The 18,338-nt window shown below is 36.0% G+C and overlaps 1 protein-coding gene and 1 long non-coding RNA gene across 4 annotated transcripts in view; one reads left to right on the top strand and one right to left on the bottom strand.

Annotated features, from left to right (window-relative positions):
- The window catches only part of LOC148644048 (uncharacterized), a 316,550-nt gene that overhangs the window by 174,723 nt on the left and 123,489 nt on the right, over nt 1-18,338 (top strand). The gene's annotated exons all lie outside the window — the stretch shown is intronic.
- brinp1 (BMP/retinoic acid inducible neural specific 1) overlaps nt 1-18,338 on the bottom strand; it is a 122,660-nt gene that overhangs the window by 13,122 nt on the left and 91,200 nt on the right. For all 3 annotated transcript variants that reach the window (XR_015928794.1, XM_088614623.1, XM_088614625.1), the window contains exons 5-7: nt 17,875-17,980; nt 3,033-3,269; nt 1,478-1,700 (exon numbers count right to left, since the gene is read on the bottom strand). Coding sequence is in view for 2 of the 3 variants with exons in the window: in XM_088614623.1 (XP_088470749.1) it covers nt 1,478-1,700; nt 3,033-3,269; nt 17,875-17,980 (566 nt within the window). In the remaining variant the exon portion in view is untranslated. The remainder of the gene's footprint in view (nt 1-1,477; nt 1,701-3,032; nt 3,270-17,874; nt 17,981-18,338) is intronic.

Raw genomic sequence — 18,338 nt, 5'->3', positions numbered from 1 at the left:
GGAGCAAAAGAGGAATAAAAACATCATAATGAGTGACAATAACCAGATGGATAGAGAAAACATCCTGACACACACGCACCATTTGTTTCTTTTTTTCTATTTAGAATCGGTTATGTTTTCATCAGTAACCAACGACATGTATGCTGTTTTGTTTTCATTCTTCTCTTTACATAACTAATGAGAAAAACACATCAGAACTGGCACCACTTCAATGACACAATTTTTAATCAATTTTGCCAAGTGATTTTACAGTAGACAGTGTAATTTCTGATCACAAAACCCACTGCCTTCTCTGAGATGAATTCCACAATATGCAAAGCTACCTCTTTAATTGAACAAGATCTAGAAAGGTGATTACATTTGCTTGTTCCTACCTTTATGCATAGGTCACGTCAAGTACATTTTCCTACTGTATGTTTTGTTTTTCAAACTATCATAGCATGACTGCTTGATTTACTGTGGCATGGTAAAATCATGTATTTCCTTGAAGCTATGCATGAGGAAATATTGTGAGGAATTGAATCCATGCTACCTACACTTAAGCTAGTGATGCTTCACTATAGGGCTTCAGAACACAGCTCAGACTCCTCTCATCTCTAAACTTCCTTGCATACCGTCCTTCCTACGCTTTTGCTAAAACGGGTAGTAGGTTGCAATGTTGCAACATTGGCAGTGAGAGAATAAGCCGGCTGAATAGTTTGGTGGGGAGGTATACACTGCACAGTAATGAATATAGACTGGTACCCTGTGTTAATCTGCTACTCTAATTAAGACCATTTCATAACCCTACCTCTATTCCTGCGCTCTAGATTTCAGAACTCCTGGTTCATTAAAAAGGAAAATTCTCAGATTATATTGCCCTCTGTGCTCCACAATGAGCGCTTTAATGTGAAAGCAAACACTGGAACCTCATATGGATATTTTTGCCAAGAGCCAGAGCTCACTTAAAGGGTTTCTTACATGGCTGGTGGGAAACAGTTCAAGGACCTACTATTCTCCCAGCCATCGTGTGGCATCTTGCATATGCATATTGCTACAGGACTAAAAGTATGAAAGAAGGTTTTCTATTTTTTGAAGTTACACCCCCTAATGTATGTTCCTTTTTAATGCCAACACTTTGCAGTTTATCATACACTTGTGATAAAATGTTCCCTGTGGGCAAACTATCGGCAGATTTCCCATATAACCTAATTACTACTAACCACAGAAAACTGCATTCTTTGTGCTTTGAGTAGGTAGCTGTGTCAGCATACTCTACATAGGCTGCAAAGGGACAGGTAAAATTTCATTCCATGCAGAAGGGAAAAGAACAGAGACACATTTCAGATGTGGAGCCTTCTCCAGACGTTTAGACTTTTTTCTTTTCAGCACTGAATACACCTTGTTTCTTTACACTTTGAGGAGTTGATCCAAGATTCGAAAAATGACCATGTAGATGACCAAAAGTTGTTGTACAATGCCAAGTGAACTGGTTTACCTCTCTCTAGGCATCTGGTGGTTGGGGTTGTGGAGGCAGCGAATGCTCAGGCCAAACAGTTTGCGTGCTGTGCGCTGCATCTTCAGCTTTTGGGCCTCCAGGGAGCTCTGCAGGAGCCTATAGCGCGCCTGTAGGTCCCAGTCATTCCCCCACAGCAAGTGAATACTGCTCACTGGTAAGAAGTGAGTTGAAGGCAGTCGTCGAAGAAAAGATTTAAACTCATCTAGGAGAACAGGAAAAATAACAATTTGTGAAATCTCTACATACCATCTTTAGCCCCCTGCTACTCACATCTCCTTTCTGCACGTATAAAATAATACTGTAAAAAGTGTACCAAAGGTGTGTCTATTGCCCAGCTAGCCTTCGATGGCAACTTTACTGCTTGAGAAGTATTTCAGTACCCTTGAAAATTGAACTCATTTAGTAGGTCTCTGTTTGATACAGACTTTTCCTTTTATTTCAAAGGAATTTTAATAATGTATAATGTGCTGCACAACAGCTGTACATGGCACCATTTGTCATCAGAACCATTTAGTTTATTATTTTGTAGAAACCTTATGAAAATAAGTAAAATGCTGCAGTATGTGTTCTTCATTACCTCTCAGAAGAGTAATTTGACAAGCTAAAGTGTGTAACTGACATGGTTGTCACACCTAAATAAGTAACTTGATTATCAATTTTCCTACATGACTTGTGCTTTCTGGTTTATATTTCACTGTAGATTTTAGGCAAGGTAATCCATTCAAGTAATTGTTTCAAAAGCTATGCTTGTAATAAGACCTGGCCTCCCTTAACCACTTTGTCTTTTGCAGTTCTACGTTCAGTTACATCTAGTATTTTTAATGTTTTGAGACTTGCATAAATTGTCAAAGTACTAATGCAGTTTATATTTTCATCAATTCCAAAGGCATTTTCTGTGAGGAGTAAAAACCTTGTAGCTTTGTTTAAGCAGCTCCTCACACCAACTATAACTGTTTTATCCCTCATCATATTTTAAATGGTTTCTACTTCTGCCCTATGATTTTACAAATATTCTACTCCTTGCATGGTGCAGTAGCTCTGGTTTTCAGATTTACGTGATAGCATTCCACTTTGTAAAACCCAACCATATAAGTGAAGCTCAAGTTTGGCTAAATTGCTAATGATCCATTTTTGCTGAATATTCTAAAAAACAAATTACATTAAATTATCTTGGGAAGACAGATCTTAAAAGTTAATAACATTGAGTGCACTTTTCAAAAGATGGAACCTATATGAATGGAAAATCAGAGCACTTGTAATGATCCCAAGTGTTAAGGATGTTGCATTTTTAAAAACATCATCCAACTTAGTTTCCTTCTGCAGTTTATCCTTATCAACAATAACACATTTGCTGAAAAAGTATTTTCTTTTCTCCTGATCTTAGCTATTTAAATGGCTGAGCTCGCATCAAGTAGAAAGTCTTAAGCCACTGCCATATTGCAAGCTCTTACCCCAAAGACATGCCATATGCTTCTTTGCTGTGTAGTCAATTTTAAGATTTACTGTCCTCTCAGTGAGGAATTGCTTATATTACCTGAATTTTCAAAGTCCTTGTAGGATGTTGCCCATGTTTCAGCCATGGCTGCTAAAGTGTTCTCCATGATTTGAATGTCGGTGATCGGGCAGTTGCACTGTGGGAACTCCTCAGCACACTGGCAGATGCACTGGCTGTTACGACACACGTACTCGCCCTCTCCATTGCACATGATGTAGCTCAGGGCCGACTGCACAAACCTTTCCTGGAGATACTCGGGGAAGATGACCTGTAGACCTGGAGAGAAAAAAGAAATTGCAATCCATTCTCTTTGGAGACAGAAGAACATCAGAACCTATAAATATAAAGTAGAAGTCAGAAGGTTGACAATTCTGAAGCAACATTTGTCAGGCTATAGTGTAGAGTAGTGGTTAAAGTTCAGGACTCCCAGCAGTCCATTTGAGGGTTTTAATCCAGTGTGGGTTGCTGCTGATGTAACCCTTGAGCAGGAAGTGTTGTAAAAATGCACTACCAACTGCTCTGTTCTGTATTTAGGTTTTCATTTATTATGAGAATTTATTCTGAATGGACTTTTCTGGTTGAGCAAAGGATTAAAAAGAAACTAAGATTTTGTTCATCTTTTCATCTTTAAATACTGAAAAAAAAACCCACTTAAATAGAAAATAGACCAAGTATATTTGGTCTAATAATAATTCACTGTGTAATCCTGTTGCCGTGCAGATTGACAAGAAACAAGAATGTAGATTTGATCCTTTCTGGGCAGAGGAGGTTGCATTTTGAAAATGTTTTTTTTTTCCAGTAGACTGTCTGAACTACTCATCACAGCTATTTATTTGAACTTGACACATTCTTTAGCAACAAAGCGAAAGTATTGGAACAGGAAGCTGAGAAGTTTCCTAACAGTATCACTGACAACTACAAAGCTCAAAATGAAGATGTTTTTTTTTCTTACCTTGGAATTCTTCTATTTTAAGTCCTAAATATAAATTATTTTACACTTGTAAAATTATAAACCGATTTCTTTCAGTTTGAGATAAACGTCTTTTGATGTGGGATGAGGGTGCATTTAAGTTTTAGTAAGAGTTAAAGACATTCCCAAATATTCTTGGGCTTCATTCAAATCCAGATCTCTGTTTGATGCACTGAAAAGGCTTTGTAACTGCAGGGCCCAGCATAACCTGGCAGAAACATAATGAATGCCTTCTATTACTGGCACAACTTCTGTGTCTTGTTCCAATAATTTAATCTTAGTTTGCAATTTTATGGCTACAATCAAAATAACATCACGTGAAATAAAATATAACTTTGATAATAATGAGCTGCCACATATTTGCTGCATGTTTCTACATACTCTTCTATATAGGTAGACAATCTCATGGAACATACTGTATATTGATTGATTTATGATGTTGACAATTAACGAGCAGATAACTGGGAGGCAAGCTTTCAACAGAGAGGTTGGGATGGGATCTAGGCAAAAATATTAAAACACATGACAATGAGATATCACCAACCCACTACTGGACAGTGACCTCCAGTGAGGTTAAAGTGAGAAGCCTCTTGCTTAATATATTTACAGTAAGTTGTGATTGGCAGCAGATCAAAATTTTAACCCAGGCTTATGTTCATATATGCATTAGATGATCGAGTAAGTACCATCATTAATGGTGTGGAATTCCACATTCAGCATATATTGTAAATAAATATTTGTATCTCTAAAGCTTGCTGTATTAGTTTTTTTTTTTTATAATGTAGTTTCTGGAAGATAATTGAGGTTTTAAAGGAACAAACAGCAAACACTTTTACATGTTTTGAGTCCCTAAATTAGCATCTGGGGGTTATTAATCTTTTAATTCCAGAACATGGCCCATATACTTTGATTTCTTCCACTATCTTTAACCACCTTTAACCACAAAATCACAATTTAATCGTTGTTTACCTTACATTACTTGAATGGGGCATTAAATGAAAATGAGGAATTACTTCCCCTCATAACAAATTTGGACATCTAGCACTGAAACTTTAATTTTCTGTCAAGCCTGCCTGGTGTTATTTGAAGTAAACAGACATAAAAAACAAAGAGTATATACCAATATACTCTTTGGGCGGAACAATGGCCCTGTGGCTGGAAGATTGCCGGTTCAAATCCCACGGCCTGCAGAGAAATCCTACTCTGTTGGGCCCCTGAGCAAGGCCTTTAACTCCCACTGCTCCAGGGGTGCTGTATAATGGCTGACCCTGCGCTCTGACCCCAAGCTTCTCTGCCTGTCTGTGTCTCAAGCTGGGGTATGCGAAAAAGATGAATTCCTAATGCAAGAAATTGTATATGGCTAATAAAGTAATCTTATCTTATCTAAATCCCAAAATTAAGTCTTATTTATATGCATTTGATATATATAATTCAAAAAAATTTTTTTTCATTAAATAGGTTGACTAATGTTCATATAACAGAACAATTTTTGGAGTACAGAACATTTTTTATATTACTGATTGCTCTGTGCAATATTAAGATTAAAGTATATGTTATTGTTTTTTTACATTTTCCACATTATACCATTATCCAATGTTTTTTGCACATGCCTATGGGAAGTATGAACATTTTAGCAAAGAAGACTGAAAACTAGTGTGGGTCATGTGGGCTCTCCCAAAATCCACCTGTTACCAAACCGCAGTACAACAGTGAACATCACCTTCCCTTCAATCACAGCCCCAATGTTTAAGATGAATCGTTTCAATCTTGTCTTATTGAGCCCACACCCGGCACTAATTATTTGTGTGGCATGAGTGGGGAAGTGTGACTTAAAGATCGAAATCTCCAAGTCCTTGGGAGCAACAAAACAATTAAACCTACAAATTGATCATGGTCTATATGTGTGGTATTTTGGTTGGTGCAGAGATGGAAATTGCTTATGATTTGTGCTTGCCAAACTATGCTAAGCATGTGACAGGATTTTGTTACCTGTCAATAGAATATTTGTTTGTACAATTTAAATTTGAGAAAAAAAACATACTCCCCCCATGATAGATCTGTAGAATTTCCAGGGGGCCTTGAGGAGACAAGCAATTAGTCTAAAACAGTAACAGTCAAAGGAATCAATACTGCATTGCCAGGACAGTGTCAGACCCTGATTCCAGCTAATTCTTTGGTTTTCTAGGTTAATTAGAGCAGTAAAATCTAATGAATTAAGGTTCCTCTTTGACATCACAAAGGCAAAGCATATGATGTCTACAGACTCTGATAAAGATTGTGATTACGGGGGGAAAGCAGAAAACAATTTTGGTATAACCTGTGAGGTACTTTCAGGAAACATTATTGAAGATCGGAGATTGCACTAATTTTCCTGGTAAGCCAGGGATACAGCATTTTTCCTCATTGAACATAACCTGGGGCTTTTTTAATTGGCAGAAAATGAATACAAAGGACAGTTATTTTCCTTTACGTTCCTGGACGTAACATACTAATGAGAAATACAAAAGCAAGGACTTGATTGATGTTTGATACAGGGGTATGGTTTTGGACTGTGGCAGAAAACCAGAGCACCCAGAGAAATGTCACGCAAACAAAGGCAAAACATACAAACTCAACACAGATAGCACTCCAGGTCAGCAATTTAACCCAGCGAGTTAGCTGTGTTAACCACTGCGCCAATGTGCTCCCCCAAACAAAATCATTTTATTTGCAAACTTGATTAAGCCAAATCAAAGCAGTTCATTTAAGAGATTTGAGATTTAAATATACCTAAAGATTGAATTTGGGAAGTGGGTTCATAAGCAGAGAGGTTGATATCATTGCTGCCTAGCATGTTCAATCAAACTCTGAGAAGGTTACACCCATCTAAGTCCTGTATTGTGCCTTTCTGTATGGTTTTACAAATCCTAAACTTGGATCTTGATATATGTTGATCAGGCTGTAAAACTGTAATAGAAGAAAGCAATCATGAAAGGAATTACTTCAACACGATCTGCATTTATATAACACCAGTGTGTTTAAAACTACTAGGCCAGCAAAAATCAACAAAAATGTGACAACAGATAAGTGGAAATATTGGTAAAAAGACGTTGTCATAAGTATGGTTGTTAAATTACAAAACTAAAACCCTGATCAATAAAACAAAAGAATGTCTGGAACCAAAGCTCAGCAAATACTTGAATCCCATGGCAGCTGTCAAGGCCCTGCTCAGGGTAAAATGAAAATTGCTGATTTACAGGGCTGCTTATTCTGCAAAGAAAAGTACACTTGATTGACCACTTCCAATTTAATGTGAAACTTTCCAGTCTACGGGAATCTTCATCAGCCTTCTGTTGCTATTGCATATGCAGCGATAATACTAAAAAAAGAAAATGAAAATAAAAGCTACAAGCTATACAGAGGTTCAATAAAAGAAAATACTGTTCTGATGGCACAAGGATAGAACAATCACATAATGTACATGAAGGAGCAGTGTGTGTCTGTGTTTATGTAAAGATGTCATTATTAGTGTCCTTAACTTTGTTAAAAACTCAATCTCACACTTTGTTTGCTCTTATGTAAATTAAATATTTCTCAGTGGCAATTTTATCAGAGTGAAACCTAAAATAGGGCAAAGTTCCGCTGAGAAAAGCTCCAGAAATGTGACTTACCAGAGCTCCTACAGACCTACAGACCCTAGGAAAACAGGAAGCCTGTCATGTGCTCTGCATTGTGTCCAACTGGCCATTAGAGATGTGTGAAAACTGTGGAGATAATGCCTTATGACAAGACTGAGGTGAGCAGGTGGGAGTTCTCTGCGTTGCACTTACACTTTCCATGCCAGGTCAGTATTTTCTGTATATTTGCGTTTACTTCACAGAACTCTGGGGAGCTAAAGGATTAGGCCCTTTTGCCAGTTTGATGTTCACATGCATTCATCCCATTTAATTTGATTAATATCCCATCCATCCATTTTCCAACTGCTTCTTCCAATTCAGGCTCACAGAGAAGTAACGGGCACAAGGCAGGATACACCCTGGACAGAATGCCAGTCTATCTTGGGGCACAGACACACATACTGTACACTCACACCTAGGACCAGATTTTCCATAAGCCAATTAGCCTACCAGTATGGAAGATATGGTTCTAGACTGTGGGAGGATGTCAGAGCATCCTGAAGAAATATTTGAAACATGGGAAGACTATTCAAACTCCACACAGATGGCACTCCAGGTCTGGAATTGAACCAAGGAGTCAGAAATGATAACCACTGGGCCACAGTGCCACCCTGATTGAGATACCATTCATCAGAAATTCATCAGCTGTCAGGTTGTTTTTTAAACTTACAAGATGCATTGTAGTCTACAATATGTAAAGATCCAGTGTTATCTGAAGCATATGAATTTTAAGCCATGGTTCATTGAGGAAAAAAAAATTAAGAAATGATGAACAGCTAATCCATCAAGCTATGAATGAATTGCTTGTGGCTTAATTCATTTATTTTCACTTCTCGACTTTAAAAACTGTTGGCTCAGACTGTCCTAACATATTCATAAATCTTGTTAGATCGGCTGGTGCCTCCCAGAAAAGCAAATTACTTTGCTTTTGTTTTCATGCTAATTTATGACCGTCATACCGTAGGTAATTGTGACTGAGGAAATAGGATGCCACTGTAAGTAAGAGTCAGGCTTTTCTTTGGATGATCCAGCTTCTGGCTAGAAGATTTATTACAGAAATTACATAAAAAATTTATATTCTGTGTGGACATAACATGTTTTTTTTTTTTAAAAATTAGGTGCTTAATTTTCTTTTAGTCATCTGAGCCTGAAAGCTATTGTATCTGTACAGCAACAAAGGGAATTTGTTTTTCTGTAGGTCCAAATACATACAAACTAAAGACTGATGTGACGCATAAAAAACAAGAATATGAGGATTTGTTTTCCTGTTATTTTAGTGGAATGAATGTATTTTGGACAAGAACATGATTGTTTTTTTAAGCTAGCGATAAGATATTTTTTTTATTTTCAGTGTGAATTAAAAGACCTTGGAAGGCCTTGTGCCTTTTGACCTCTGAATTGGTTATTTCTTAAACATATTCCTGGAGCCCTCTGGCATAATAGACATTGCTGACTGTTTACTTTATAAACACCACCTACAGTAACTATGCAATTCAAGTACTTTTATAGTAGTTTCTTATTATTACTGTATGGTACTGTATAGTATGTTTCTTATGATATGATTATTATGATCATCATTCTTTTCATTATGTTTTGCATTAATTCATTATAGTTTTCTCTATATAGAGTATATACAGTAATACAATATTCTGTATACATACTGCATATATTCCCATTAGTCTTGATTCATTTTCTTAATGGTCAAAATATTATTTTAAAAATATTTAAAAAATTCACCAATTACAGTGATGACTACTATGCAGTTTGCATGTAACGTACAGTAATACACTGTGAATTAATTCTTAAAAGCAATGTCCACCATCCGTTTAAAGAAGAATCCTGTACTCAAGGTTCTTGTAACTATAATTGGTAACTTAAAAAAAACCTTATCAAAACAGTTTTGTAATAATGTGTTGTTACCATATTAAAAATAAAACTTGTATTTTATATTTTTGTATAAAAAGATCTATCTTCATTTCTGATTGAATGAGTATAGTGGGTCTTTAATAAAATCTTTCATGGTCCATCATTCACTGATAGAAAAGTTTTGTTTTCAGAACAGAAAAATATTATTGTATCCCACCTAACATAAAAAAACATAAGAAAAATATTACTTCTATTTGCTGAAATGATAGAGATTGGTGTGCGTATGCATGCTGAAGAGGACAAAAAAGCTTTTGGACAAGATACAATCCTCAGGGGATCTGGGCTGATCTCGCAGTATTAGAAGTAAAATGATACGAGCCATTATTAAGCTCCATCATAGTTAATCATCCACAGGCATAAAAGATGGGTGGGAAATACCAGTCATGTTTGGGAACAAAGAGTTCTATACCAGAAATGCTCCTCAGGCTAAAGCTTTTAGAACTGGTATACATGTTCAGCAAGAGTGAGACCTACTACTTTGACCTCTGCTCAGAGACTGGGGTATAGATCTTAAAATCCATAACACTGTCACACCGATCAATACAAATTCATAAAAGCAGGGATGGTAGAAGGCTCATATTTTAAGTTCTGAGCAAGCACTCCATTTCAGAGCAATCAGGTTTCATTTTTGGGTGAGCACAAAGCATACCAGTCTGACCTGTAAGCAGTATACAGTAGAAATATTGCAACAATGTCAAATGAGGGAGACCTCTGTCCTTTTCAAAGAAAACCTCTATTTGTTTTCTTTCCAAGTGCTTTCATTGTGCCTTGTCCAAACGCATGGTGAACTGAATCAATGTCAGTCTCCGCTTATTTCGTTTCACTGAGACAAACCTAAGATTTCTGCTGGTGAGGGTTAAAATTCTGCTAGTGTGAGGAAGCAGGAGACTTCATTTAGGTCTCCCTTCACTTTATTATACAGTGATGCAGCAAAGCAAAGGCTCCAGAAATTCATACTGCTGAATGATGTTCTTTGAGCACTTTCTTGTTATCTGTCAACAATGCAACATACTAATCTCCATGTCTGAATGTGCTCATGAACCAAAGAAATATTTTACAGTTTCTCCTCAGTCGTTAAATTAGTTTTATATCCATCCCTCAGATCTGTGGCATAATGGGGGGATAATATAAAAGAAGCATGAATTCTATATTCTCTCTACAAAGCAGAAAACAGATGTCACACTGAATCTAAAGCCTTCTGTGTTGCCCAAGAGAGTATATATTAAGCAGTGCTGTTGTACTGTATGATTGTCACAGGACCTCTGATAGAATGGAGAGGTGAATTTATTGACAGTATTTAGATCTTTTCCAACAAGGCTCTTGGACTACAATTTTGATGTTCTATATAAAGGTTTAGGGAATACTCATAAGATCACTATGTTTCTCAATTAACACCAAGTCTCGTACCTATTTGCCATTGTTCTTTATACTGTTACAACCTACTGCACCAGCTTTCAAGATCAGTCTTAGTGAATCTGCTTCTCTTAATCACTTTGTGCTTCCAAGCTCTATGTGACAAGTTTCCGGCATACAGAAAATGAGATATTTTACCAGTTTGTTAGACTTTCATTTTCTTGGGTTAATTAATGTGATGTGCTCCCTTTTGCATCCTGTATTTTTATTTCTCAGCATATTGTTAACCTATTGCTATGAGTTTTCTAGTAATATATCTCCCAATAGTCTAAGTCTCCATTTGATCTAAGCACTGCATAAAAAAGGGGTCCTGAAATATCTAATACAAACACAAGAAAGACAGGAAAGAGATTAGGGCAACAGTAAAGTATTGATGCTAGGATACTAAATAATCACCTTCTATAGCAGGACAAAGTAGTGTATCCTGACACCCACAAGTATTTTAATATTTATTGGAAACAGGCACCCTGTTTTTTTGTACTAAATACAATTGTAGTTAGTAGAGTAGTTTATTGCTATACTGTATGTACACATACATTGGAATTCTTAATCTCGCCATTTTCTCGGGACATATACAGCACAACAGACAAACACCACACAATGTAGACAGTACATTACAAACATAATAAATAAATAACAACAGGAAAACGTGTGCCCTGAGTGGAAAACAAGTTACGCTCTTTGTGTGTTAAAATCCCTTTAAGGATTCGAAAGCTCTGAATGAAATTCTCAAAAAGTCAGAAATACCAAATCTGAGAGCAGTAAATGGAGAAAATATAATAGTACAGAAAGTGCAGTTCTTTCTAATGGAAGGGTAACCCTTTTACACTACAAATTCGTGTTTACAGTATTGCTGGAAATGGAGGCAATCTGGAATGGGGCTGGAGCTTTCTGACAATGTTGGCAAACTTGTTACCAACTCACCAAAACACTCAGACAAGGCAGCAATGGAATATCCTGTGCAGAGGTAGTCAGCTCTCAAGGCATTTTTTGAGGTATTGTCCAATTTTCAGGACTGAGCTATCGTGGGTAAGCAAAATAAATTTTACTGTGCCCAGCAATAGCATGTTCAACGATTGCCATACTATTCCAGTCTTCCCTCACTTAAGTGCATAGAGCTTCGCAGACAACAGGCTATTAAACAGTGAACACAATGGGCTAATGTCACCTCATCAAAAAACATTACATCCATTAAGCCCTGTTTAAAAATAAGCTTTGTTTTTATTCTTATGAGTAAGTTAAAAGCTGGATATTAAAACTGCTTCCCCCCAAAACAATTCTGTTTTTGAGTGTGAATTAAATTCAAATGGAGGGCATTTGTTCCTTAAAAAAAACAAACTCTCTGGGGAAGTGTTTTGATTTTGGCTGAGAGAATTTTTTGTATTGCTGATAAAAAGGACCCTTAGGATGTTGTGTCAAAACACAATTCTTGGGGAAAAAAATCCCTTGTTCATTATAAAGTTTAATTAAAATGAAACAAATGAAATGAGCGTGCTCATAAATAGGGTTACTGTTACCATGCAGCTGAATGTTAATGATGCCTAACTATCTGTTTTTACAACAAGGATAGGGAACAACCATGTAATTGTTATCACTTGGCTGTATTAGAAACATGGCTCTGAGACTTGCAGATTACATCTCGTCAAACTTAAGTAAAAAAAAAAGAAACGGAACAGATCCTACTGATTTTTTTTTAATCTGGTACAGAATTCAGAGGGCTTATCATCAATGGTTCAAATCACATCTTTAGTCTGTTAAACTGACGAAAAAGAACACTAGTGTTTCCTTGCCTTGCTTGGTCATTTGTGGTACATTAAAACCACAGCCATACAACCCGTTTGAAGAAGAGTAATCCTGAACTCTTAGCCTAAGCCAAAGACCCCTGCAGCACATTAAAATTAGAGCTCGGGATGCTCTGTTTGTAAGCTTGCAACTTCATACTAATCCGATCTGATGCAGACATTCAAACCAGAAATCCCCCCCTCCCCCCCAAAAAAAAAATCTGTCTGAACCAGGATCTATCTGAATCCTAATTCATTGCTGCACCCTGCTGTGGCTCATACTTCTGCTCCCTACTGTGTTTTCCAAAAGCAATAAATAAAATAACACAATGTTTGGATTCAATGCAGTCCCTCTTATGAATGTGCCTTTGCAGTAATGACTTCATTCTCTGGCTCTGACCTTGCAGTGTGACCTTGAACTACAGAGTGCAAGTCGCCAGCCTCTTTCTCTTCCACAAGCCAACAATGTTCCAAATAGTTGAAAAGTATTAGTCTGATTAAATTGACCCTGGTTACAGACATACTAAGATTACTGTTTCTTAAAACTATTTTTTATTTACATTTTGATTGATTGTATTTCCAAGTACAGTACTATAAAAATTGTGTGATTCTTTATAGTCTAAATTTCTTGTCATCGGTCATACTATTTAATCCACTTTCTTCACACTAAATAAGTTGAACCTTGCTGAGATGTATCACATTGTAGACTGGAAAGAATAAGTCATCACAATTTCCATAACTGAACTCAAGAACAAAGTTCTGAGTAAACTGCACATCATATTCAGAACTGCAGTTGTATTCAAATTTGTTTTTGTTGCCTGGTTTCTATGTACTGCTGGTAGAGAAGAGGTAATGTAAGTATTTTCTTAGACATGAAGGAAAGGAGAAGTAGGCTACTTTCCATAAAATAACACATTCTCCCACTTCAGGGGAAAAACACTTCAAATAACAGAAAAGGCAGACTATGTAAGTATGCATTTTTGATAAATTCCTAGTACCACATATCCGATGCAATACACTAAACGAAACATGGGCACATTTTTTCTGCCTGTCCTGAAATATAAAAAAAAATTCAAGTGGTGATTTTTGATTTGACATGTATGAATAGCATATCAGATTATACAGTTAAGCTGAGTTCTCAATTACTGGACATAGTGACGTTTGTATATTGTTCCATCCATCCATTTTCTCACAGATTCTTCCAATTCAGGATCATGGGGAGCCAGAGCCAATTCCAGAAAGCAAGTGTGTAAGTCCATTGCAGGGCAGACAAACAGATACTGTACACACACTCACACCAGGGCCAATTTTACCAGAAGTCAATTAATCTACCAGCATGTTTTTGTAATTTTGGAGGAAACTGGGGCGACCAGAGGAAACTCACATGAACGCTTGAGAACATGCAAACTCCACACAGACCGCACCCCAAGTCAGGAAATAAACCCAGGGCCCCAGTGCTGTAAGGCAGCAATTCAGATTGTTCCACTTAACCTAATTACATTCTTAGGCAAATACAGGATTTATCTCAAGGTCTTTTTCAGTGTATCAGTCTAACCTTCTGTCCACTGAAGGTAAATTTATTTTTAACAGAGTATGGTTAGACGTATAACAACTATAAAATCAATTACATAATAAGAGTAACTAAGTAAGTGATAGCTTCAGAGGAACAAAAAAACAGAAGACATCTGGCTCTCATTTTCAAATTGTTTGAGACTTGTGCATTAAGTCTTGGGAAGGGAGTTCAGCTTTTTTTAAATCTGAGAGTCTTTTTATAATATTACTGTAATGCACAGTACTACAATTTAGTTACAACTATTAAGATGCATATAGGTATTATTACATGAATGGCCACCACTTTTTATAATGTGGATTCATTTTTTACTTTCTTTATGAAGATACATAATTTCCATTTATGCCAGGACACTCACTATGACAAGTGTACTGAAAATGGATGGAATATCCATTTACCTAATGTACTTGTCTAACTGTAAGGCTTTTCTGCTAAAAGCTTTCTTTAAAAAAAACACTTTAAGAAGATGACTGCTGTTTTATCATTTTGAATTTCCAAAAATTACCAAAGAAGACACAAAGTATTTAAATGTAATTCATATTTATAATACATTGCTTCAGATCACAAGCTGAATAAAAATACTTTTTGATGAAATGTCAGTGGTAATGTGAAATATTATGACCAATTACATAAATTAATCAAAATTATAATAATATTTTTTCCCACACAACCAGCATTTTATTACACTGTGTTTTGATGTTGCAAGTTTAAAAAGTACAGATCTGTTGGGCATAATCCATAAAGATATTTCATGACTTCTCCATTCACTGTGCAGTTGTACAGTACAAGGCAGGCTAGTGCTGAACTTGGTTAAGAACATCATTGAGCAGTTGGATTGCCTTTGGAACACAATAATTCAATATTGTTGGACAAATACAATAAAACTAAAAATATTATCTTAGTATCCTTTTACTTTCACTTTCAATTCTTAATTAGAAGCTTTATATTATTTAAAATACCACTGTATGAAAAAATATCTTCATAGAAAAGAGATTTCTTCACATAACCCATTTACAGTACTTTGTATTTCAGTATGAAGTATACTATACCTTATCTAAATAGACAAAGATCTTTGATTTTAGCTTGTGATATTACAGAAATGTGACAAAATATTATGCAAATACATACTTAACAAATATATATTTAAGTACCCAGTAAGGCTATACAATACGATCATTAAAATAATGTCTTTATAAAGTCTTCGACATTTCAGATACAGTCACAAATTATAATCCATGTATATTTTGAGTCTCTGTGATTTACTTTACAGACCCTTCATTACTGTTTAGTACTGTTATAGAACATTGGTTGTTATTAAAATAGCTTGGTATGAGTGAGAAGGAAGAAACTGTGATTGTCTTTTAGTAATCTTTATATTGATTGAATCTGAACATTGATCAGAATCCTCAAAAAGTACATCAAAACAACTCATGGTAACCTCTACATGAGCAGCTACTTATTGTTCGAAGTATTGTAGTTGTTTACCAATCACATTTACCGATAAAATATTATTAACTCAGGTTCCTTTTTATTAACATTGTTTTCTCTACACATCCAGAAAACTAAAGGCCTACTTTTTTAAATATAGACTTATCAGTATGCAATTCCATACTACTGCTACCTTACCTGCCAATTACATTGTATATACTGTATCTATCCTTGTCTCTTTCATTCTGTAGCAGATAGATGCACTAAACAAATTACTGTTTATTTTCTTGAGAAGACCCTTTAAACAAGTTCACAAGTTAGATATTTAAACCAAAACGGTAAAACAAATAGAACAATGAAAGCATGTTATTTCCAATGTAGGTGAGAAAAAAGGACAACCTTAACCTTTTGAACTGAATATATCCCACTGGCCTATCTTTAAATGAAGGAAAATTTCTGAACAATTGTTAAATTAATTTAAATCTAATTGGAAAATATAAAGGTCCACAGAAAATGTCATCATCGTCATTTCTTTAAAGCTTCAAGCTACAGAGGTTCAGGGGAAGGTCACAATTTACAATGCATCTTTTCTGCTGTGCACCCCCTTTGCGTCTCTCATTCATTACCCTGCCTCCATCTCATCTTCTCCCTTCCAGCAGCTCCCTGGCTCATTCCTCATGAAAAGAGTGAAGGTCCTTCTAGTCTCGTAATTACACTCATTTCCCTCAACACCACATAAACTTTAATGCCTCAAACCTTCAGTATGTTTCAGCACTATGTTGCATTAATTCAAATTTGGAAGAAAACAAATACTGAAATAAAACATTTTAAAATGCAAAAATGCGTCTTCTGTGCAGAGTGTTGTATAGAAGATCATTCTTGAAATACTGACATACTGACACATGAGTGCAATTTCTTGCAGCAATAATTTTGAGGACAGTGGTGTTTTGCATCCTCCGTAAATCTAAAACGAAATGTTTTATTTATTATTTATTTCATATTGTCATCTATCCTGTGGCAGAAACATATTTTTAATGGAAATGTGAAATTAAAGGAACATGTTTCACCAACTGTCACACCTGCATAATTAGACACCACTGAGTTTGAAGAATCTGGCACTTCAAAGGGACGCAGATCATCTGAGTTTGTCTAGATAACTAAACACCTGAACTACTGTACATTGCCCAGAGGGACACAAAGTACTAAACACATACATTGGTTGTTTGTTTATTGGCAAAAATAAATTTAGTATTTTCACAATATTATGGAATTTATGGGGAAAAAATTCAGAGAGCCTCAGAGAGTGGAAAGAAACCTTGAACTATTCTGAATGTGAACAAGTATCTCAGGAAGAATGCAGGAATACATAGAGAAAGACTGAAAAGAGGCATTTTAGCAGTGTGACTCAAGGTGTTCAAGAGCTAAGCCAGATACTAGTACTTATTTTGTCTTCAAGTCAAAACCTTATTTTAAATCTGCAGCTTGCATGAAAATCCTGAGACTTAAGAACATTTGTCTTGCGATGTAAGAATTTACTTGTGATTTTGACATACTGGAGGCGTAGTAATGTTATATTTCTATGCAGGATTTCAGTGCGCTTAAGGAGTAATAGAAATCATTTATCATAGCTGTTCCAGGGCAAGACCATTTGCTTGCAGTTTCAAAACAAAACAGCACCTGAATCTTGGAATTTTGACTTTCTTTTTCAAAGAATCCCTCCCATGCAATTTCTACCTTGATAGCGTCTAGATAATATTACATTGATTGAAAACCTTAGATTTAATAAAAAGCTCTCTATTCCCAAAGGGAAAAAGTGTGTCCCCCCCCAATAAAATAAATTATCTCTTAGTAAACTATAGTAAATAATCTGCATGGTTTTCTCACTTTTCCTGGGTATATGCTTTCAAACTAAATGAAAATGCCACACTTTCACATATGAAATATATATTTCATAAATAACTCACAGTAACATGGCTACACCTGGGCTTTAGTATGCCAACTGTGACTCTGCTTAACCCACCAGGCTCTCGGACTCAATGCTCAATGTATATGAAGTAAAGTGGTGAAAAGCGCATAGAGCCAGGCTATAATAAGAATACCCGTATGGCGCTCAGTTGTGATCAATGAGACTATTTACCTTGTAAATGGAGCTTGCTCTCCGGGCTCTGCAGAAGGACTGAACTCACCGAGTCCAGATTATCATAACTGCTGCAACCCAGGGGCCCAGTCCGAGTCTCTGTTACCTGGAACAGATCAATTAGAATGCTGAAAAATTGAAGAAGAAAAATATCTTTCCAGTCCTAAAAATATGCAGCCATTTATTCAGTCATTACAACGGTCATGTAGTCTATGCTTTCAAATATAAGTGGAGAATTTATTATTTGCAGTACACATTAACCCACACTTATCCTTGCTGCTAGACCTGCTCTGTTCAAGGCCTCCCACATTCCATGCAGTTTAAGCTTCTTTTTTTTCCACTGCTTGATTACTAAAACAAAAAAAGGATCCTTAAACAAAGTTCTATATAGAAGACGAAGAAGACTTCACAGCCGAAACATTGTGTTTTCTCTCTTCTTTTTACAGCATGGAATAAACCTATTA

Source organism: Lepisosteus platostomus, chromosome 21 (assembly GCF_059453375.1).
Source record: "Lepisosteus platostomus isolate fLepPlt1 chromosome 21, fLepPlt1.hap1, whole genome shotgun sequence".
NCBI lineage: Eukaryota > Metazoa > Chordata > Actinopteri > Semionotiformes > Lepisosteidae > Lepisosteus > Lepisosteus platostomus.
The sequence above is the reverse complement of the archived record's forward strand: the minus strand, read 5'-3'. Positions and strand labels throughout refer to the sequence as shown.